General features: G+C 39.5%; 2 protein-coding genes across 4 annotated transcripts in view; one reads left to right on the forward strand and one right to left on the reverse strand.

Moving 5' to 3' along the window:
* Window positions 1–699: 699 nt before the first annotated feature.
* The window catches only part of LOC129151702 (olfactory receptor 13C3-like), a 31,184-nt gene continuing 6,997 nt past the window's right edge, over window positions 700–24,886 (reverse strand). For 2 of the 3 annotated variants that reach the window (XR_008558369.1, XR_008558368.1), the window contains exon 4: window positions 700–831. Coding sequence is in view for 1 of the 3 variants with exons in the window: in XM_054727557.1 (XP_054583532.1) it covers window positions 11,092–11,121; window positions 11,609–11,870 (292 nt within the window). In the remaining 2 variants the exon portion in view is untranslated. Of the gene's footprint in view, window positions 832–11,051; window positions 11,122–11,608; window positions 11,871–24,886 lie in introns of those variants that run through there. The other variant, XM_054727557.1, reaches the window with a different exon arrangement.
* On the forward strand, window positions 17,592–23,631 carry LOC103286568 (olfactory receptor 13D1). The gene is given in 6 exon segments (XM_054727602.1): window positions 17,592–17,613; window positions 17,616–18,326; window positions 18,329–18,393; window positions 18,395–18,422; window positions 18,989–19,010; window positions 23,478–23,631. Coding segments are annotated over 6 exon segments (1,002 nt in total).

Below are 24,886 nucleotides of genomic sequence, written 5' to 3' on the forward strand. Positions count from 1 at the left end.
AAGTCAAAATTATTTCCTGTTAGCTAAGAACTCATTGTTCTTCACTTCCTTTATGCACAGATCAAAAGATGTATGCAAGAGCCAGTAATGAAGTTTTCCAGATAGCATTCTCAGTGTAGAGGCCCCAGGACAGGGACTGTCTGCTCATGATTAGCACTGGATATACATTTGCTAACTGAACCAAAGGGAACTGAGTTAGTGCTATGAGGTATATTGTTACAGAATCAAAACTTTGGTGACACCAGCCTCCTTTACATTCTGGATCAAGGGTACAAGTCTGCTGCCTATTTTACAGCAACCTTATTGCACCAGTGAGAAATGACAACATTAGACATGAAGGCACTTGTACTGACGTAAGGAACCAGTAAAGTATATTCTGACTAAATGAATCTCTATTCCCTGTAAGATAAATTCTAGACCTAAATATCCATCTTTTGGATATTTAAATTACTTTGTATTTCAAATTACTTTTTGGTCATATTTTTTCATTTTTTTTCTTTATTTTCTTACTATATCCAAGAAAATCCTCTTAGAATGTTTTTAGTCCTATTCTCTTTAGACTCTCTATGGTAAAAGAAATATTCTATCCCAAAACGCATAGCCTATTTCAACTCGGTTCATTGGACTGACATCCCCTTGGATTTGTTAGTAGTATGTTTTCAGCAATTACCCTCTGAATGGAAGGTCGACTCACCTCCTAGGTTGCAACACACACCAGACTGTTTTGCCTTGATCTTCTATTTGCAGCCTTTTGTACAAAATTTTCTATGAGGTTGATGAACTTCTGAAGGTGTTACCATTGAGGTGCCAGAGTGTCACCGGACTTGTAGTCTGGAAAACATTGATGGCAAAGTTACTATTTCAAAATTGTTTTAAAACCTATACGGTACAACCAATATTGATTACAAAGGAAATGTATTTTGGTTCTGCTAGTTCAAAGTAAGAGGAAAATGAGTCTTTGAGAATCTGGAAGATTTCATTTGCCCTTCCAGCCCAGGTTGAAATATTGCCCCATTCTGAAGACCCAGGAAATTTTCCAAAGAATCTTCTCCAGGCTCAGGAAGGCCATTTAAATATTTCTTGCTCTCAGGGACTTACGCAATTTTCTAAGCCATAACTTCAAATTGCTTCAGAGGAAAGATGCTCAAAACTTTTGAAAACTTCAAGAATAATCCCTAAAGACTTAATTATATTAGATCCATTACTGTATTTCAAATAACCAATCGGAAGTCTTAAAGACGTGTCTTATCCCATTTCAGTCTATTCTCAGATACTTGCTGGAATCGTCACTCCAAACATATTCTAATGGCTTTGTCCAGACTTTTGTTCATGCTACCATACCTTATTGACAATATAGTAGAAAGACCTCATTTAGCTACATTAATTCTTGGTTATAAATAATAAGAATGAGAATAAAAACTTATGTGGTTCTAGGTGTTGTTATAAGCATTTTTTTATATATTGATATTTAATTTGAATTTGTTAAACTAATGAGAGAAGACAAAAAGGGTTTTATTTTACAAAATAATCTAAAAATAATTGCATTTGATTCAAACTCAGAATTTTCATGTGTTCATGTGAATATGAGTAGCATGTTGAAATTCATAATAAATTCAGAAATGTGGGAACCATACAATGAAAATGTAGAAGACATTGAGCTATTCAGTTTTCCTATTGTAAATCTACAACCTAACTTGTAACTTAGTCCCACTCCATACTGTAGGAATCCCCAAAGAATTCACCTAAACAGATATACCTGTCACCCAGATTAATTGGCATAAAATCACCATCTATCTAATTTAAACCATTACAAGGAGCTCTCAATCATATTCTATATTTACAAGCAGTGCTCTCCTTTTCTTGAACTGCTTCACTCAAATAATGAATGCAATTTGTTAACCACAAAACCACTAATCCAGGAAAAATAGAGTTTGACTAAAGGTCTAAAAATAATGGTGGGGGAAGGGGAATCATAGCACTGGACAGGAAACAAGTTAAAACCGGTGTTCAACATCATTGTTTCTGAAATTCAGTGACCTGATCACAAGGCATTGCTTCCTGGACATCTTTCTAACCTTTCTTCTCAAGAGAAAAGTTCTTTTCCCAATCTTTCTAAGCTTTCTTCTCAAGAAAAAAGTTCTTTTCCCATTCCATCCTTCCCCCCAAGTCACAGGGGATCCTCAAAATCCTATATCCAACATTACTTAAAAGAAACACCCAAATAAATCACATCAGAACAATGTTTCAAGGAATAAAATTTTTTTTAGTTTTCTTGGCAGAGAAGAAATTTAATCAATACTTTATTCAACCTATTTTATTAATGCTAGGAAATGGAGATAATTTTATAAATCCAAATAAGGCCCCTCACCAATTATTTTTTAAAAGCTATAGTTATCTGTTATGACATCACCTAGGATGTAGCAAATATCTTAATGGGCATGCTGTACAACTCAGAATCAATGTGTAATCTCCAGGCCTAAAGTTGCTTCAACAGTTTAAATTGAGATTTTCCTTTTTTTTTTTTTTTTTACTATAAGTTAATTTTTCTAACATAATTAGGTACCTGTTTAAATTTTTCTCTCTTTTTTTTAAATTACAGTTTTCTGTTATCCATATGTATCCATATTTACTTTTAAAAATTTGGAAATTTCAGAAAAAATACCATGGTTAATTTTGGGGGGATATATCTTTCCAACCTCTATAATGCATGTTTCCTTGGTTTAGGTTTTGCAAACAATGCTGAACACTAGTTTTTGTTTTTCTTTCAGTTAAACATAAATATTTTTTATTAATATAAATTCTTCAAAAATGTTATTAATTTAATAGTTGTAAATGATTGATGTACTGTCATGATTTCATAATTCCCCATCAAAATAGATAAATATGAAAAATGAGTTCAAATGATAGCATAACAATGATGGCAAGATTATCTAAAAGGGCAAGTTCTATGGGAAATAAATAAAAATTTGTTACATACTAGTCTTAAATTTTTTTCATTTCCTTTATCCAAACAGATTATGGCACTCCATCTTGTATAAGAAAACAAAGATGCAGGAAACATCTCAAAGATATTCAACACAGTACTCTTTTGAAGGACAAAATGTTTAGAATTCATCAGTTCCTTTTTTAAAGGAGTTACTCTAGCATTATGACAGAAATACAAATAATGGTCTCTACTCAATTAATTAGATTTTTTAAGCATCAAAAGAGATGGGTGGCTTCCTATAGAAATGTCTGCAAGTAAAAGCTTTTGGCAGCAATCATTTTAGGGCTGAGTACCAAATATACTACCTTAGTCACAGCATAAAATAATTACTTTCTCAAAATAATTTCTAAATAGGATTAAACATTTTGGAGAAATTAAAAGAGAAGAAATGGCATTGGACCTGATTCATACCTTCCCTAAAACAGCTTCAGTGTAGACTCCAGACTACTGATGCTTATTCAAAGCCTGTCCGAGATTTATACACAGACTAACAATAGGTTGATTATGCTCCTGTGGTAAATCAAATTCCAATCTCAAACAATACTGAATAGGAGTATATACTGGCCTATCCACCTCTTCCTGCTCTCTTTGTAAGTCTGCATAGTTTGGCACAGCTTGAATTGAGTAAGAGTCCTCCTTTCCATACTCAATATGATTATACACTTCCTTATATACCGACTAAATTGTCTGAGCATTGTTTCCTCAGAGAGCAGCATAAATTGTTGGCAAATGACTATCACAAGGAAAATCCTATATCACCTCCACAATCATTGTATTAAAATATTAAGTAGTAACTCATCTATTAGATCGATTAATTTATTTATCTAGAGATATAGTTTGTAGCTATGGTAGAATACCATGAGGATACAAAGCTGTTTTTAAAAGGACATTCTGTATTCTTCAAGGAAGGAACAACCTAAGACAGGCACAATCGCAGTGGGGCCATCAGGAGAGAATTTGGGGATCAACAGAGGTGGGGCACAGACCCTCACCTCCCCCCAACATTGCAGGGGCCTGAACCCTAGCCCCTTCTGAGGGAGGTCTCCTGCCCCCATGGCTGCTTCGTGCTTCCCATGCCCAGCTCAGATCAGGACCCAGGTGACCGACAGAGACTTGGCCCACAGCAGCTGCCCTCTCAACTCCAACAAGAATTGTTTGAGTTGTCTTGTACCCATGGTGTGGGAAAGTGGGTTTACGATATCTAAATCCAGCCTACCACCAGGAATGCTCAGGACCTACTCAAGAAGGCAAATAATCCTTTCCACTATTATTTACAGGGTAAAATAAGATTGTTGTTAGAGTAATAAATTTGACAGTAAAATAGTAGTCAAGTTTTCAGGCAAATTTAAATTGGCTAGTTCAAACAAGCGAATATGCTAGAAAAATTAATTGTACTGGACAAAAAGGTGTTCCTAAAGTGTTAACTAAAATTTTTATTGGTAGTTCAACTCATGATAAAAATTGCGCACAATGTAATGAACCTAAAACAGTAATATTATAGTGCAAAATATTAAAATTTAAAATCCATCAAGACTACATTATAAAATTTTCAAGAGCCTCCTAATATTTAAATCAAGAAAGGGGGGATAGTAGAATATCATGTAAGGAAATATATCCTGTAAGTAAATTAAATCTAGAAAATTAATTGTAAGGCTAAAAGCAAGACACCCATGAAAAACACACAAGGTGTCAAAACAAGCCAGAGGAAAATCATTTGGGCAAAAAATGAAATAGGATTCCAAGTCAAATTTATAGAAAATATTCCTTTATTAACTTTTGGTCGAGAATATGATTGTATATTTTTAGAAAACAACTCTGAGACCATGTGGATCCCAGCAACAGAGAGGAATCGACAGGACTACTCCAGCCATGAAGACAGAAGAGAAGCAGTACAGAGATGGAAGATGCCGACGTCACCTTGCCATACTAGCAGTTAGCAGCCGGGCGTCACTGCAGGTTGCCCAGGACCAAACCAGAGAGAGTCGGACCTGCATTACCACCATTTGTCCACCATCCAGAACTGAAATGTCAGTGCTGACATGTACACATAAGGAAATGTTTGACATTGAAATTGGGTCTCAAAGGAACTGTTGGCCTAGAAAGAAACTCACTACAGACTGATTCATTTGCCTGTCAGTATAACCATTATTGCTTTTCTCATTTTCGGTTCTTATAAGTGTATTTCTAATAGCACATGATCTCACTCATCTTGGGGAAATAATGAACAACACAGACTGATGAACAAGAACAGACCCAGAAACAAGGAGGCATGGATCAGACTGTTGGGCCTCAGAAGGAGGGTAGAGGAGGGTGTGGGTAAAGGGGAGAGATCAACCAAAGGACTTGTGTGCATGCATATTAGCCTAACCAGTGGTTAAGGACAACAGGGGGGTGGGGGCATGCGTGGGGAGGGGTGTGGGATGGAAATGGGGGGGATGAGGACAAATATGTGATACCTTAATCAATAAAGAAATTTTAAAAAATAAAATCAATTAATCAACCTCAAAAAATAAATAAATAAATAAATAAATAAATAAATAAATAAATAAAGGCTACATACCAAATGAAAAAAATAAAAATAAATAAATAAAAAGACATTCTGTGATTCATTTACTCTAAACAGGAAGGTCATTTGCTAATATTTATTTTTTAATTCTGTTTTCAAATTGAAGAGATTTGCTTCATGCATTTTTATGAAAAACTCTGGTGCTTTAGTTGACCCAAAATTTATTATTTTAAAAATATTGGCCCTAACTGAAAATTCAACAAGTCTAATTACTTTCCTATGGACAACCTATATGCAATTTGGTTGCTTGTATATCTAAAATCGTGAAGAACATGAACCCATTTGCAATAAACTACACAGAAGTCTCACCTCCAAGTCTCAATAGAACATTCCACTTCACATTGTGTACTACCCAATTACCACTCTATACACAGTTGAAGCCGCAGTGGTGCTCTCCCAGGTTTTGAAGAGAGACAATCTAAGAGGCCTTGCTACTCTGTGTGCTCTGTGGAAAAGGAGCTCTTAGCATCACCCTGTAACATGTTCACAAATGCAGAACTCAGGATTCACCTCAGCCCTAGTCTATCAGAATCTGTATTTTTCAAAGACTCCTGATGGGGTTTATATATGCACTAAAGTTTGAGAAATGCTCACTGATTGAAAATCATCTGGAGAGATTTACAGGAAGATGGCAGTGTAGGTAAACGCCTGTACTCACCATCTCCCACAACCACATCTAAATTACAACTAAAAAATAATAACTAATTAATTAATTAATTAATTACAACTAAAATACAGAACCACCATCATCCAGAACATCATGAGAGAGAACCACTGATTGGCTGCCTCCTGCACGCTCTCTACTGGGGATTGAGTCCACAACCTGGGCATGTGCCCTTGACCGGAATCAAACCTGGGACCCTTTAGTCCATAGGCCAACACTCTATCCATTGAGCCAAACCAGCTAGGGCAATGTGTGGCTTTTTTAATCAGGAGGGAGGTCATCTCTGCAGAGGCCACCCAGAGGAGTAAGGGGTCCCAGCCCCACACCAGACCCCCAGCCCAAAATCCCAGAGCTGGGAAAAGAAGTCCCTACAGGCAATAAGAAGAATGGGCTGTAAAAACCAGTGCATACTGGGGCTCAGTGACACAAAGGCTGCTGGAGACCCAGCTGTTCCTCTTAAATGGGAGGCACCACACACAAACTGAACTTACAAGCTCCCACTTCCTCTGAGCTTCAGCACTAGGGCAAGGTGCTAGGGAACACAGACACATATGAGGAGGAACTGGATTGTCTGGCATGAGGGCAGGAACTCAGGATGGCTAGCTCCCAGAGGTGCTCTCAGGGATCATTGTTCCTATGCTGGCACCTCCCCAGTTGCAGAGCTGACTGGCAGCCATTTCTGTTTGCTCCACCCTGGTGATTCCCTAACACCCCACCTCATCCAATTTACAACTTCACCCAAGCTGTATGCAGAAGCTTTTGCATATGAATGGCCTTTCCTTGCTCAGGATAAACTCTCTCAAACAAGCTGCAACTGGATCAGGGATCCCCAAACCTATCAATAAAAGGCCCAAAACCCAGCACCAGCACCAGCCTGCCATGTTTCATAAGTGGGCCTCATCTGGACACTTCCAAACCTGATACAAAGAGGAGGAATCTGCAGATCTCTCTGTATCTCCTGCTGGGTGGGCCCAGACAATGGCTGACTTTGCACCTCCCTGGAGACCCAAGAGCCAGTGTACCTAGTGGTCAGTGTCAGACCATACCAGATTACAATTCTACACATCCATAAGTGACACACGCAAGGGGCAGACTCAGTGAGCACCAAAGCCCCACTAAAGCAAGTCCTGCCCCATAAGGGTGTCTCCTGCATAGCAGCTCTCCCATTGTAGTCGAAGCTGGTCCCCACAGCCAATTGGCCTGGAGGTCAATTCCTTCCAGTGGCATCAACAGCAATCAAGTCTCAACTACAACAGGACTGTGCTCACAGCCCACAAAGGGGTGCACCTAGAGCTCCCAGCTCAGGTGACAGGGGAGGCTGAGCCACTGGGCTCTATAGAACACCTACTACACCAGGCCACTCTACCAACTCAAGGAGACATAGTGCCAGAAGCTAATTCCAGCATATCATAAATGCAAGAAGTTTCATCAAAAGGTTGATGAAACTTGGGGATTCAGCAGGGCTGAATCACATGTTATTGCCTGTTGGAAATGGCTGAGGGCATTTCCCCAAACCTGAAAAGGATGCATAAATGATTGCTTGCTGCCAGACAGCTGAGGGCATTTCAATCTATATGTTATTGCCTCCTTGCTGGCCAAACACCTGAACAGCCAAAGGCAGTTCCCCCAATCTAACAATGCCTACTGTATACCAAACTTACCTTTGATATGTATATCTATTTTTCCTTAGGACAAATTGTGTTAATAAAGAACAAGGGGTCCGGAGATTCAGGAGGACTTGGTTTCTTTAGCTAAGTCTCCTCTGGCTCCCCAAAATGCCTTCCAAAATTATGTTTCATCTCTGGATTCCTGGACCCTTCTAGATGCTGGACAAGACCCCCTGCAATATAGCAGCTCTACCTAATACATAGAAACAAACACAGGGAAGCAGCCAAAATGCGGAGACAAGGAGGCATGTGGCAAATGAAAGAAATGGACGAGAGCAGACTACTGGATATAGAGTTCAAAACCATGGTTATAAGGTTACTCAAGAATCTTCTAGAAACCTCCAAAAAAGTGGAAAAGGACTTGTTAGAAATTAAGCATACACTGACTGAAATAAAAAATAATATACAGGGATTCAACAGTGGAGTGAGCAAATCAAGATTTGAAATATGAGGGAGCAAAAAACACCCAACCAGAAGAGCAAAAAGAAAAAAGAATCAAAACATATGAAGATAGTGTAAGGAGCCTCTGGGACAACTTCAAGCGTACCAACATCCGAATTATGGGGGTGCCAAAAGAAGAAAGAGAGCAAAATATTGAAAACCTATTAGAAGAAATAATGACAGAAAACTTCCCCTACCTGGTGAAAGAAATAGACTTACAAGTCCAGGAAGCACAGAGCCCCAAATAAGAAGAACCCAATGAGGACCACACCAAGACACATCATACTTGAAATGCCAAGGGCTAAAGACAAAGAGAGAATCTTAAAAGCAGCAAGAGAGAAGCAGTTAATTACCTACAAGAGAATGCCCATACGGCTGTCAGCTGATTTCTCAACAGAAACTATGCAGGCCAGACGGGAGTGGCAAGAAATATTTAAAGTAATTAACAGCAAGGACCTACAACCAAGATTACTCTACACAGCAAAGCTATCATTTAGAATTGAAGGTTAGGTAAAGAGCTTCACAGACAAGAAAAAGCTAAAAAAGTTCATCACCACCAAACCAGTATTACATGAAATGTTGAAGGGTACTCTTTAAAAAGAAGGAAAATATAAAAAATATGAACAACAAAATGGCAACAAATACATACCTATCAACAATGGAATCTAAAACTCAAAATAAACGAATAAAAAATCTAATGAACAGAATAAACTGGTGAATAAAATAGAATCAGAGGCAAGGAAATGAAACAGACTGATGATTCTCAGAGGGAAGGGGGTTGAGGGGACGGGAAGAGATTAAACAAAGATCTTACATGCATATATGCATTACCTATGGACAAAGACAATAGGGTGGCGAAGGCCTGGGGTGGGCAGGAACCCGGTAGAGGGGGGCAACTGGAGGGGGAAAGGAGGACATTTGTAATAATTTCAACAATAAAGATTTTTAAAAAAACAACAGTAAAAGAAATCTCTAGTATGCAATGCTTTCTTCCTTGTTGCATTATCCCTTCTTTCCCACTGTCCCCTTTCATTTGTTTCTTAGAGATGGCCAAGCCCTTTCAGTTTATTCCATTTAAACTACTCCATTTCTACCCATTACTTGTTCAGCCCAATAAAGACCTAACATATGAAAGCAAACAAAATATCCAGCTTAAAAGGATAAAGTTATTAAAATTTTGTAACATTTTATGTGTCCCCAATTTATGTGTCAGTCTGTATTCCTCAAGACTGTGTGCTTCTTGATCGTATTTTGCTTTTGTTTCCAAGTTTTTTAGGTTTTTGGTATCACCAATAGTTAGCACAATGCCTGAGATAAAATAGGTGGTAGGTAAATACTGGTTGATTGAGTAATCGAAATAAGGAATAAATGACTGACTGACTGAACAGAAAGCTCACATTCTATAGGAAATTCATGTGACTGAAAAAATACTTATCTGTAACACTCTAAACCCATTATCACCATGTTCTCAGAGAACTGTGCAACCAAGTTCTTTAGAAATTAATTTTTTGAGTCATTTATCAGTAACAATGGTTTTCACTCAAACATGCCATGGTTCATCCCTATTAAAAATAGCTTCATTTTTCTACTCTTGTCTCCCTGTACCATGTACACAGGCCAGGCACCTGATGCCCTAAAGTCCTCACCCTTTCCCTCTAAATGATCAAAGATTCTCCCCAATAAGAATCATTTAATGTTGAGTTCATATAGTACTCTGCCCCTTCACAAAGCACTTTCAACTTTCTTCCTAAAAAAAGAGATGAGACTAGAAACCTAATGCATGTAGAGGATAAGAGGTTAAGTTAGTAAAATAATATTTCCTTTTACATAGTATTATAAAGTCCATCATTCCTGAACTAAATTCTGTTATCCGTGAGAAAGTAGATGGTTGGGATGAGAATCCTGTTAAGGTCGCCGAAGGAGGAATGCATGAGGCCAAAGTGGTGAGGGATTATAAATTTATTAGGTCATCTGGATACCAGATAGGCTAAGCCCCAAAATGGTGCCAACACCCAAAGATGGGGAGTCAGAGGTTTTTAAAGGACTCTAGGCAGGCTTTTTCTGGGTGGAGAATTCTCTGTGCAGGTCCGGATTCTAGGAAAGTCCAGAGGGGAGAATAATCGTTTTAGCAAATGGAATGTGGTCTAAGCAAGTGGAATGTGGTCTAAGCAAGTGGAATGTCCATTGTGAAGTGGCCTAAAGGTCAGTTCCCAGGAGAGGGGGCATTGATTCAATTATTTGATCAGACCTAACAAATCCTTTTACCCACAAATTTCTGTACCTTTTCTCCTTAATCCAGTCATGAAGGGAAAAGGTAGGACCTAGATTTCTCTCACATTTAAATACCAGGAACAGAAAAATGAGTTTCAGGGATTAATGGTACCACCAACTCTTATTTTTTGTTTTGGAACCTTCAGGTGAGAAGGAGACCTGCATTCAGAGTAAAGGAATTTTTTTATTAGCATTCACGTTCCCTGTGGGGAGCATTTCTGACACAGTATATTCTTCACAGCTGCCTTCACATCTCTGTTCCTCAAACTATAGATGAGAGGATTGAGCATGGGTGTCACAACTCCATAGAAGAGAGAGATGATTTTGTCTGTGACTTGTCCTTTGTCTGCACTGGAAGAGTCTTTAGCCTTGGGTTTTGCATACATGAAGAAGACGGTTCCATAGAATATAATCACCACTGTTAGGTGGGCAGAGCAGGTGGAGAAGGCTTTCCGCCTTCCCTCTGCAGAAGGAATCCTCAGGATGGTGGACATAATCAAAACATAAGAAACAAAAATGAAAAGTACTGGAACAACAAGAAAAATCATATAAGCAACAGCCATGCAAATAACATTTATTGAGATATCAGCACAGGCCAATTTTAAGACAGCTAAGATTTCACAAGTAAAATGATTAATGACATTATTCCCACAGAAAGGAAGCTGCATGGCAAAAGAGGTTTGCAACACAGAATTGACACTCCCTGCAATCCAGGACCCAGCAACCATGGGCACATAGGAAGTCTTGCTCATAATGATGGGATATCTCAGAGGGAAGCATATAGCCACATAGCGGTCAAATGCCATCATGCTGAGAAGGACACACTCTGTGGATCCCAGAGCTAAGGAGAGAAACATTTGCACTCCACATCCAGAGAAGGAAATAGTTTTCTTTGAAGTTAAGCTGCTGAGAAATAGGGGAATAGAAGAACTGGTATAGCAAATGTCCAAGAATGATAAGTTACTGAGGAAAAAGTACATGGGGGTGTGCAGGTGGGAGTCAAAGACACTTACGATTATGATGACTCCATTTCCCAGCAGGATCACCAGGTACATACATAGGACCAAAACAAAGTAAATGGCCTCAAGCTCTGGGTAGCCAGAAAGCCCCAAGAGGACAAATTCTGTCACAGAAGATTGATTGGTTTTCCCCATGTTAATGTTTTCTTTCACCAAAAGGAATTCTGTAGCAGCCAGAAAGTACATGGACCTGTTAAAGCAGTGTCTGTAAGAGTTGTCTGCATCCTTAAGTGGCTTCCTTATGGATAATATGGACCTAAAATGGGATTAGTGGATAGGATAAGAATGTCACTATCTTCTAAGCTAAGATCAGTTAGATTTTTACACTTCATAAAAGAGGCTTTAGCTAAGAACAAAACAAACCCTTGTTAAAGACAATTCAGACGGCACACAACCAGGTTAAATTATATTATGTATCTCACTTACATTATGAATTTGAAATTATTTTGAATGCAGTTTTACTATAACATTTTGACCAAATCTATAACATATAAAGTATTATTGGCCACTATTATATATATAAGTTTTTCCTCTACAATGAATATATTAACCTTAACAAAAATCACTATTCTTTAGCTACTAAAACAAAATAGTATATATAAATCTTGTTTCAATGGTAACAATCTCAGTTTAGAAGAGTTCTGTGATTAGGAGAACAAACCAAAAAGATACATTTTTAGAAAAAGAACTTTTGGTTCTTTCTAATTTGAAGGAAATGTATACTTGCAATCTCTTAAGAACATTAATTACTGGCATTAGTGGTGTTTGTAAAATAAAACATTTTTAGATAAAATTGTTATTCTTTGTCTTTTCCAGTACAAATTGGAACATCTACGTAACTATCCTATCTGATACACATAATGAATGGCGAGTTGTTCTCAGAATAACTTAGCACGCATGTCTCTGTCTAGAGTCAAACCATAAATAAATGTATAATCTAAGAATTTAAGTGACAGGGGATTTACTCTTTTACTTCCAAGAATGAGAAAATACATTTTATCTTCTCCTTGCACAGAAATCAGCTCCCTCCACTCTAACCACTGCCCTTCTGATCTTCCTCTCACTGCATGTTCAGACTACCCATAATAAAAAGGTTTAAGTCACTCAAAATATCATTCAGCATTAGCAATATGTTATAATTATTTGTATCCCACCTAACTGGAATATAGAGCATTTCTACATTAAAATGCCAGAAACAGAAGTCCTACTATTTTATGAGATTGTTAGTCTCATACGTTTCATCTCAATAAGTTCAGTAAGATAACTCAAGGAATTATCTGCTTCTCAGTTTTCATTAACATCAAGTATCTGCCATTGCTATTGCTAAAAAATAATAATAATTTACCAGTGACAAAATAGCACTGACTTCCAGTAACGATGAAAGGTGGGCTCTTTACATTCATTACACTATGAGGCTCCTTTAAAGAACCAGCCAACAGAGTACCAGAGCAACCTAAAGTTTGTGCTGCTCTGCAGATGTTCCTAAATCCCAAAAGCAATTTAAAGTTCACAATGTGGATTGAATAGAATTTAGAAACTTTCTGGTACTTTTGGGATGAAGTCCCTTGGAAGCAATTAATACAAGGTTGCTAATACAATTTAATTGAAGTGTAACTCACAAAACAAATAATTCTTCTGACTTTACACTGTCCAGGAAGAACGAAGTTAAAATGGCTACCTAGGTCAAATGGTCAAGATCTGGAAATTAAAATCGACTATATCTGATAGAGAGATGCATTAGTAATCTGTGACACTTAAGTCAAAATGATACTTTGTTCTTAATAAATTATCTGCTGATATCCTTTATTTTGACCTCTAAATCCTGGAGTCTCAGCGCCCATAAACTGTTATCACTGGTCTCTCTAAAACAGCCAGAATAGTATGCACAGTCATTTTAATTTTTCTCATTCATGTCCTCTGTTCAAATACAGGGTGGGGCAAACGTAAGTTTACAGTTGTGAATATGTGAAATAGTTTATTCTTGTATTATTTTTATTATTATATTATTTTCCATACAAACAACTGTAAGCCCTACCACCCTGTATATACACAATACCCCAAAGTTATCCAACCTGTCCTTCAGTCATGCCCACAGTGGCATGAGACACACAGAACAGACCACATCAACAATTTCCATGAGATAAGCAAACCATACTTTACTTCTGAACAGTACAAGAAGTTCCGATTGAAGTGGATAATTATGTCATGACTATCTTTTGAAATCAATCATTAAACATGAAGGTTATGAAATACTCTTCAGCATTAAACAGTAAAAATCATTATGTATACTGTTAAAAAGAATAGAATAAAATTAGAAAACAGCACTCCTTTTTGTCAGTGGATAATAATCATAAAAAGTTGTTGAGCAAAAGATGCAACATAATCTTGAACAATATGAAAGCAACTTATGCCATGAAAGATGATATTCTATGCTTCAACAAATCAAATTTGAAAACCAATTCTCAGAGTTCTTAACTTTATGCAAATACAGTTTTGGTATACTGGCTTGCAATGCAAATGTTGAACATGTTTTTTCATTAATGAATGTTCAGTGGACAAAGGAATTAAATAGTTTTGATATGACCACAGTAAAGCTATATTACAATGCAAATATAACTGCAAGAAGTTTTATAAGCAAATTATGTAAAACAAAATAATGTTAGAGTAGAGCCAAATAATTATAGAAATATAATTAAAGAGGTACTTAATATAGATACTTATAATTTATTTCTGACAAACAGCAAATAATTTTTAGTACAAGTATTTCCTATGCAATAATTTTCTTGTATCCCAGTGTGCATATGTGAAGGCAATTAGAAATAATACAAATTTAACTGGGCGTCATCTATTTTTATTTGCTAACCTGGCAAACCTAACTTCCTGTGACTGGGACTCACATGAAATCCAGTCCAAGCCTGGGTTGCCCACCTGTAATCATTGACAGTTCTGGCCTTTCCTAGAATGAAGGCATCTAGGCACTACTGTGAGACAGTACTGTTTTTAGAATTTTTAAATGAGAAAGAGGAGAAAATATTTAGTGTATTTCTCTAAGCCACTCTGGTAGACACAGAATTTATTCTATTGTCTCAAATGTACCTTCCCACCACATAAATGACTATAACTTCAACACTCTTACCCCTTTCCAGGACAAATATGGTATGAAGAAACAATTAGGATGAACTTATTGAGACTCTTGATTAATTACTGTGCTTCAACATTACCAAGCCCTAGTCTATAGTCTTATCTCCCTTCTGATTTCATTCAGTCTTTACTAACTGAGATCATCTTGTTCCGGAGACTCTGTCTGCTTCTTCCCTAGATCCCATGCATCACTTTAGTCCTCTGCCAGGTACTACAACCCATTACAAGAATGGCAAGCCAATGTCTAGGGTCTTAATATCTGGGATCAGCTCCCTTACTGTAAACTGCCTGACTATACTTCAAACAGAGTTTGCCCTGGCTTCTGCCTTCACAATGCTCTCCCTCTTGCTGGGCCATGCATCAATCCTCGACTTTCCCCTGGAGTGACTGGCACACACTTCTCTGGTTCCCTAACTCCCAGGCCCCTCTGTATCTCTTACTTGTATGGTATTCACATGCCATCTTCTTGTCCCTTTACGAGACAGCTGGTACATCTGTCCATTTCAGTCTGTCTAAAGACAAATTAACAACATAATTAAGGACCAGACACTTAATTTGGCTCCAACCTCTTCTGTCTCCTAAAATAATTTACTAAAATATGGTTATATTTTATCTAAATTGTGAACAAAATTTTAATTTCATAATAAGCCTAGAAAATTTAGTTTCATCACCTTGAAGTTAGGTAAGAGCAATGTTTCATACATTTTTGTTGAATGAACACAGAATCTCATCTAGATCCTCAGGCTAAAGTTTATCAAAATGGTAAATATTCACCATAGTACAGCTACATTATGATCAGTGTATTCACTCATTTCATCATAAGAGTCTCTCTCACAGACTCATAATCATTCTCTCACTTGCTTGTAGTATGTTCTCTAACAGGAGGGCTTTGTACCTGGCAGGAAAGAATCTAGAAAGACATAACATGACAGATTGTAGGGATAGTCAAAGGCAAACAAGTAACTACCAATTAATCCATGATATAAAGAAGAGAACCAGGATATCAAATTGTGATTAGTTCATTAGAATTTAAATGGGATATCCCAAAGCCAAGCAGTGAAAGGATCAGAGGTGTGATTTAAATTAAGAAAAACAACAACACAACAATTAATGTGATTATGTGGTTAATAGAAAGAGATGGAGGCATGGGAAAAATAACACAGGACAATCTAATGTAACTCAATTCAAAGATAGGTCTCAGTAACAAGGCTGTTTATTTCTTATTAACTTTTTAATCTAATTAACCATTCAATAAAAAGGTGCTATATCCCAGTTCTGAAAAGAGCAAACTAGCATAATCTGATTTCTTCCTCACTCAAACATGGAAATGCCATAGAAATAAGATTAAAAATGTTATCAATCTGAAGAACAGGATCTATTCTAAGAATCCTATCTAATAAAAGAGTAATAAGCAAATTAACCATCACTCCACTACACCCACAAGCCACGCCACCAGCCAATCAGGAGCGAGTATGCAAATTAACCCAACCAAGATGGCTGCGGCCACGGAGAGAGCAGGAAGCTTGGGTTTCCCCGGTAATGGAGGAAGCCAAGCTTTCCGCACACCCTGGCAGGCCTAGGCCTCCACTCAAGGCTACAAAGTTTTAATTATAGAAGATAAATAAATTCCAACAAAAATGGCAGCAGCCACGGAGCTTAAAGAGAGCAGGAGGCTTGGGTTGCCCCCAGCGATGGAGAAAGCCAAGCTCCCGCAGCCCTGGCCTGCCTTGGCCTCCGCTACAAAGTTTTAATTATAGAAGGTAGGTAAATAAATCCAACAAAAATGGCTGCAGCCACAGAGCAAGCAGGAGGCTTGGCTCTGCTCAAGGCTACGAAGTTTCAATTATAGAAGGTAAATAAATCCCAGATACCAGGGCCTCCGCTTGGGTTGCTAGGGGGCGTCTTCGGCCTGAAAACCACCACAGGATCCTTGCCCAGGCCACCCCACGCCCCAAGGGCACCCCTACCCTTATCCAGGAGACCCTTCAGGGCAAACAAGCTGGCCCCCAGTGCACCAGGCCTCTATTCTATCTAATAAAAGAGTAATATGCAAATTGACCATCACTCCAACACATAAGATGGCTGCCCCCATGTGGACACAAGATGGCTGTCACAAGAAGGTCAGCAGGGGAGGGCAGTTGGGAGGGAACAGGCCTGCAAGGGAGGGCAGTTGGGGGTTATCAAGCCTGCAGGAGAGGGCAGTTAGGGGTGACCAGGCCGGTTGAGGAGGGAAGCTGCAGGGAAGGGAAGCTGGGAGGGACCCAGGCCTGCAGGGGAGAGCAGTTGGGCGGGGGGGGAGACCAGGTCTGCAGGGGAGGGCAGTTAAGGGTGACCAGGCCTGCAGGAGAGGGCAGTTAGGGGTGACCAGGCCTGCAGGGAAGGGCAGTTAGGGGTGACCAGGCTGGCAGGGGAGCAGTTAGGCATCAATCAGGCTGGCAGGTGAGTGGTTAGGGGGTGATCAGGCTGGCAGGCAGAAGCAGTTAGGGGCAATCAGGAAGGCAGGCAGGCAGGCAAGCAATTGGGAGCCAGCAGTCCTGGATTGTGAGAGGGATGTCCGACTGCCCATTTAGGCCCAATCCTGGTAGGCTCTTGCTCCTGGTAGGATGAGGCCTAAACAGGCAGTCAGACATCCCTTGAGGGGTCCCAGATTGGAGAGAGTGCAGGCTGGGCTGAGGGACACACACCCCTGTGCACGAATTTCGTGCACTGGGCCTCCAGTAAAACATAAAACAAAATAATAGAAGTGAAAGTCATTTGCTACATCTACATTTTAAAAGATCAAAATTCCCTGAGTCTTGTCCTTTTCTAAACCTTGAAGGTGGATGGACACAAATAGATGGGGAATTACTCAGCCGTGACCAATTCTTTCTGGTAGAACTTTCCCAATACTCAGAGCTCCAACTTTTTCTTTTTGTGCTCTGCCTCAGCATGTTTGTGATAATCCTCCTGGAAAATAGCCTCTTCATTATCATCAGTATCCTAGATTCTCACCTTCCCACCCCCATGTATTTCCTCCTTGGAAACCTCTCATTCTTTTACATCTGTTATACATCATCATCCATCCCCCCAATGCTCATCATATTTAGGGCTAAGAGAAAATCCAGCTCCTCAGGTGGCAGTGATCTGCAGATGGTTGTCTCTCTTGGTTTGGGCTCCATTGAGTGTGTACTGCTGAGTGTGATGGCCTATGACCAGCATGTGGCCATCTGTAACCCACTGAGGTACCCCATCATCATGAACAGGGTGCTGTTTGTGCACATGGCTGCATGGTCTTGGATCATAGGCTGTCTAAACTCCTTTGTGAAAACAGTCCTAACAATGGCATTGCCTTTATGTGGGAATAATATCATTAACCATCTTACTTGTGAGATTCTGGCTCTTCCTAAACTCATATGTTCAGATATTTCCACGAATGTGCTTATTATGACAGTGGCAAGTATTGTTGTATTGATGATTCCTCTACTGTTAATTTTCATCTCCTATGTTTTCATCCTCTCTTCCATACTGAGAATTAATGCTGCTGAAAGAAGAAAAAAAGCCTTTTCTACCTGTTCAGCCCACCTGCCTGCAGTCATTTATACTATGGGTCAGTACTTTTTGTGTACATGAAGCCCTAGTCAATGAACTCAAAAGCATCTTGATGAAATCATTGGACTGTCTTATGGAGAGGGACCAGATCAAATCTTTAGTATTCACAGATGAAATCAAGGGAACTTATCTGCCTGTAAAGTTCATATTATTTTCAAGACAGAATGCTCATTAAAATCTTCGGAATAGTGTCTTGTCTGAGATTTCTAACTGTATATAGTTCTGCCCAGGGTCCCATAAGGGCACGTGGTTTTTCCTCAAGATGAATCTCTCTTCTCTCTGTGATCTCCTTTCTCCTCTCTTTCTCTCTCTCCCTCTTTTCTTTTCTCCATTTTCTCCTCCTTCTTGTCCTTTCCTCTCTTCCATCTACTTCATTTCTCTCCCTTCTGTTTTTCTATCTCCTTTTCTCAGTCACTGTGATTGAACATCTATTGTTTTATTTTCCAGCATCCCCTCTTGTGGTAAGATTGTATTTTTTTTCCTTTTGACAATTAAACGGTCCCATTAGGAACACGTGGTACTAGATGGGGATGACCCTACCCTCTGGAAATAGTGAAAAGCGTGGAACAAAAGCTTAAGCAATTAAAGAAGCAAATCCCTCTGGTCCAGTGATTCATTTAGCATAGCAAGTGAGTCCTGCCAGGCTAATTACACTCAACCCAAGAATGTTGTCTCTCAGAAAGAGATGAGAAGCATTCTTTCTACTACGGTTGCTAAACTGGTCCACTGTAAATGTGGAGTCGGTCTTTAGCAACATGTGCAAAGAACCTGAGAGGCAAAGGAGTATTGAATGGTGGAGGGAGGGTGTGTCTGAGCCTGTTATTTTAACTCCTTGATCCAGCTGTGTCTAAAGTTAGATTCACAATTATTCTTTTTAGTTATACTAAAGGCCCTGTGCACAAAATTCATGCACGGGGTGGGGGGAGGTGGTTCCTCAGCCAGGCCTGCACCCTCTTCATTCCAGGACCCCTCGGGGGATGTCCAACCAGCAGTCGGACATCCCTCTCACAATCTGAGATTGCTGGCTCCTAACCGCTCGCCTGCTTGCCTGTCTGATTGCCCCTAACCACCTCTGCCTGCCAGCCTGATCACCCCCAACTGCCCTCCCCTGCCGACCTGATTGCCTCCTAACTGCTCTCCCCTGCCGGCCTGATTGCCCCCTAACTGCTTGCTCCCCTACCGGCCTGATCGCCCCTAAGTGCTTGCTCCCCTGATGGCCTGATCGCCCCTAACTGCTTGTTCTCCTGATGGCCTGATCACCCCTAACCACCTCTGCCTCGACCCCTGCCACCGTGGCTTTGTCTGGAAGGAGGTCGGATGTCCGGTTGATCCAGTCTAATTAGTATATTACCATTTTATTAGTATAGACTAGAAGCCCGATGCATGAAGATTCGTGCAAGAATGGGCCTTCCTTTCCCTGGCTGCCGGCACTGCCTTTCTACTCCGGCCCTGGAGCCGCCTTCCTGCCTTCCCACGCTGCCCAGAGGCCCTGAGCAGCTGGGGTGGTGCAAAACGCATGCATCGTCGCCATGGTGTGGATGCAAGCTTTCCAACCCACCCCCCACCGCTCAGCACCTGTGTATGCAAATTAACCACCATCTTTGTTAGGTTAATTTTCATACTCACTCCTGATTGGCTGGTGGGCATTGGTCAATTAGCATGTTACTCTTTTATTAGGTAGATTAGGTAGATGAGTCAATAAAACACTAGTTTTGAGATGAATTTTCATCACTTATACTCAATCATATGGCCCTAATTAAAGTATTCCTTTGTGCCCTGCACCCCTCTCACATTTGAGGCAAAAACTAAAAACATGAGGATATATTACCTAGGTGGTCTCAAGTTCTCTAGCCTTCCTTTAAGAACTAAATAATCTAATTTCTAAACTGCAGGTATTCCAGCCATATCCCTAATAATTCTGAAGAGTGTTAACATTTTCCTAGTTTTTGGTGTGCATGGGTATGTTTTTTTTACGCCACACTACTGTTCTAAATTTTCCCTCTCTGGTAATGTTGTATGCTCTGTGTTGCGTAAGCTCTCAACAGTACCTTTTATCCACAAAGAAGAGATATTGAGTCTCCTACATATCCACATTCAAAATGCCACTCTGTGTAGTAACTTTAGTTAGGCTTAAAAATAAGATAGAGAAATTATTATCAGTAAAAAAATAAACCAATATTAAATATTACTGTTTTTGATATCTTTTAGCCATCCCCATTCACAGGGTCCCCCTTAAGTCTATTTTCCTCTTTAGCTCCTGTTCTGCTACAAGATTGATAGTGTCTATTCATTTCCTTCTTCCATAAAAATCAGCACTTCTCCCAATAAAAAAGAATGAATACCTGACTCAAAGCACTCCTCAACATGGTCCTTCCCAAAGTAAAGAGTGAATTTACCCCCAAAACAGACTGCAGCTTCTACTCTTAGAGCTACAAGAAAGAAATTCAGGGAGTTTTAAAAGAAAAGTTTGTAATAGATCAGGCCGAGTCCAACAAACCCAGTTATACATACATGTAATAACTTAACTTGTTGGGCTTATAACTTGACACTGATTAAAATAAAAAATTAGCCCAGCTGGTTTGGCTAAGTGGTTGAACGTCAACCTATGAACCAGGAATTCTCGGCTCAATTCCCAGTCAGGGCATATGCCCAGGTTACGAGTTAGATCCCCAGTGATGGCGGGGAGGGTGCGTGCAGGAGGCAGCCAATCAATGATTCTTTCTCATCACTGATGTTTCTATCTCTCTCTCACCCTCTTCCTTCCTCTCTGAAATCAATAAAACTGTGTTTTTTTTTAAAAGATTTACTCTCTTAGCAACTTTAAAAGAAACAATACAAGAAACCAAGATGGCGGCATAAGGTATACACCTGTACATGCTGCCTCTCACAACCACACCAAAACTACAACTAAAAGACAAAACTATCACCCAGAATCACGGGAAAGCTGGCTGAGTAGAAGTTCTACAACTAGAAGGAAAGAAAAAAGCGCATTGAGACCAGGTAGGATGTGCAGAGGCACAGAAAAGCAGAGGTACAGAGGCACATGAATTGGGCTGGCGACTGGTTGCGCTGTTTTTTTCAATCGTGAAGGAGATACAAACTCCTGACTGCTCTGAACTCCAGTTTCTGGCAAGACTCTGGGGACCCAGACTCCTATGGGGAGAAGCTGGTCAGGTCGGAAAGTGAGGGTGGCTTTCTTGCAGAGGTGCTTGTAGGAATCATTGTTTACCGCACTGGAGCACGGGATGCAGGGAGACGCGGAGACACAGAGACAGCTGACTGGCAGCCATCACTGTTTGCTACACCCTGGTGATTCCCTGAGACCCTGCCCCACCCAATTTACAAACCCACCCAAACTGTGCGCAGTGGATTTTGCATATGAATGGCCTGCCCTTTCACAGCTTAACCTAACAAACTGCAGCTGGTTCAGAGAGCTCCAAAACTTCCAAACCCCAAACAAAGAGGAGAAATCTGCACATCTCCCTGTAGCTCCTACTGGGTGGCCTCAGGCATTAGCTGAATTGTACTTTCTTGGAGATTCAGGAGCCAGTGTACCTAGTGGGGGGGTGAGAGACGACACCAGATTTCAACTCCTCACAACCATAAATGACACACTCAAGAGGCAGACTCAGGGAGCACCAAAGCCCCACTGAAGCAAATCCAGCCCCATAAGGGTGTCTCCAGCACAGCAGTTCTTCCATTATAGACACAGCTGGTCCTCACAGCCAACTGGCCTGGAGGTCAATTCCTCCCAGTGTACCAACAGCAATCAAGGCTTAACTACAACAAGACTGTGCACACAGCCCACAAAGGGGTGCACCAAGAGTGTCCACCTCAGGTGACTGGGGAGGCTGAGTCACTGGGCCCTATAGGACACCTACCACACAAAGCCACTCCATCAACACAGGGAAGCAGCCAAAATGCAGAGACAAAGAAACATATCACGAATGAAAGAAATGGAGGAAAGCAAACTACTGGATATAGAGTTCAAAACCACAGTTATAAGGTTACTCAAGAATCTTCTAGAAACTTCTGAGAAACTTAGTGAGACCTTCAAGGATCTTAATGAGAATGCCAAAAAATAATGGAAAAGGACCAGTCAGAAATTAAGCATACACTGTCTGAAATAAAGAATAATATACAGAAATTCAACTGTAGACTACAGGACCCCAAGAATCAAACTAAAGATTTGAAATATGAGGAAGCAAGAAACACCCAACCAGAAAAACAAAAAGAAAAAAGAATACAAAAATATGAAGATAGTGTAAGGAGCCTCTGGGACAACTTCAAGCGTACCAACATCCAAATTATGGGGGTGCCAGAAGAAGAGAGAGAGCAAAATACTGAAAACCTATTTGAAGAAATAATGACAGAAAACTTCCCCCACCTGGTGAAAGAAATAGACTTACAAGTCCAGGAAGTGCACAGAACCCCAAACAAAAGGAATCCAAAGAGGACCACACCAAGACACATCATAATTAAAATACCAAGAGCAAAAGACAAAGAGAGAATATTAAAAGCAGCAAGAGAAAAACAGTTAGTTACCTACAAGAGAGTACCCATATGACTGTCAGCTGATTTCTCAACAGAAACTATGCAGGCCAGAGGAAGTGGCAAGAAATATTGAAAGTGATGAACAGCAAGAACCTACAACCAAGATTACTCTACCCAGCAAAGCTATCATTTAGAATTGAAGGTCAGATAAAGAGCTTCACAGACAAGAAAAAGCTAAAGGAGTTCATCACCATGAAACCAGGATTATATGAAATGCTGAAGGGTATTCTTTAAGAAGAGGAAGAAGAAGAAAAAGGTAAAGATAAAAATTATGAACAACAAAGTGAAAACAAATACATATCTATCAACAAGTAAATCTAAAAGTCAAGTGAATAAGAAATCTGATGAACAGAATAACTGGTGAATATAATAGAATCAGGGGCATAGAAAGGGAGTGGACTGATAATTCTTGGGGGGAAAGGGGGTGTGAGAGGTAAGGGAAGAGATTGGACAAAAATTTTACACCTATGGATGAAGACAGTGGCGGGGGGTAAGGGCATGGGGCAGGGGTGGAAGAATCGGGTAGAGGGGAGCTATGGGAGGAAAAAGAGGAACATCTGTAATAATCTGAACAATAAAGATTTACTTTAAAAAATTAAAAAATAAATAAAATTTTAAAAAAAGAAACAATACAGCATAGTCACTGTGGGAGATCAGTACGAGCCATCCTGGATTACAGGAGAGCAATTAAAATAAATAAGCAAACTCTAACTATTCATTCTGTTACCCTGTAGCAGTCACTTAGCTTCTGTGAGCTTCTTTTTCATTGTTTTTGTTTTAATCTGTAAAATGGAAATATCAACTTCATAAAGTGAATGAAAGAGAATAAGAAAGGACTAAGTAAAAGACATATCCATCACTTCTCCTACATTATATCAGGTATATTAGAATCTGCTGTTATTTTGTCTGTGAAACAGGCATCATTCACATTCTGAGAGAAAGAGCAATAGGAATGGGATTTATGATTAGAGAATTTTAAGTAAATATTTACTAAAAAACTCTTTAAATGAGAGGACAGTTACATAGGATTGAAGAAAAACGCAACATAGGAAATAAGGGCCTAACTCTCATTAAGGAAGTAATCATAAAAAATACTCTAGTAACATGAATCTATCAACATTCCTCTTTGAAAAAACTTACAGGCTCAGAACCAATGAATATTCAATAAAAAATACTATGAAATAGGATTTATACTGAGACAGCCTGTAAAGTTATGACTTTTCACTGTTTTCAATTTTTATTTTGGGCTGAATGAGAGCATCAGATGGCTCCAGGGGAGTTGGAAAATTGGGATTTTTAATTTTTAATGTCCAGTGTCTTTATATGAGAAAACCATCTTGAGTATGAAGCCTATTTTTCAGAGTACTATTAAGCTATCTTGAGACTTAAACTTAGAATGTTTTTCAGATGGAATTTTAATCTGAGTAGTGCTGATTTCCATAAACTATGTGTCTGTCAGCCTTCATAAGACATAGAGGGACATTTGAACTTAAACCATGAAGTGTGTTGGGGAAAATCCTAGGCGATATCCTGAAGGACCTAACAGAGGGCAAAAGAGATTATAGATCCACTGTGTTTGGACACAGCCTACAAGCCCCTTACATTAATGCTCTGGTCCTCAATACAACATTGAGGATAAATGAAACAACAAAGTATAAAGATGCTGCAAAAGGAATCAATGATGGCCAAGGAAACCTAAACAAATGAAAAAGTGAATTGATAGGTCAGCTGCTGGGTGTCTGGGACAACATGTGGAGGTGAAGAGAGCACTGGATAATGGTGTTCACTTCACAGAGGAACTCATGAAAAAAAAGTTACAAACTAAGTGTACCAGTACTTAAAGCTGAATAATGTCTAAACCTATACCTACAAAAGAAACCAGATATTTAGTAACACAAATAGAAAACAAGTATCACAGGCCCAGAAATACTTCTCCTCAATTCCAATTTCAAAAAATAAGAATTATTCAAAACAATAGACTTACAAAGC

The sequence above is a fragment of the Eptesicus fuscus genome, chromosome 15, assembly GCF_027574615.1.
Source record: "Eptesicus fuscus isolate TK198812 chromosome 15, DD_ASM_mEF_20220401, whole genome shotgun sequence".
In the NCBI taxonomy this organism is placed as follows: Eukaryota; Metazoa; Chordata; class Mammalia; order Chiroptera; family Vespertilionidae; genus Eptesicus; species Eptesicus fuscus.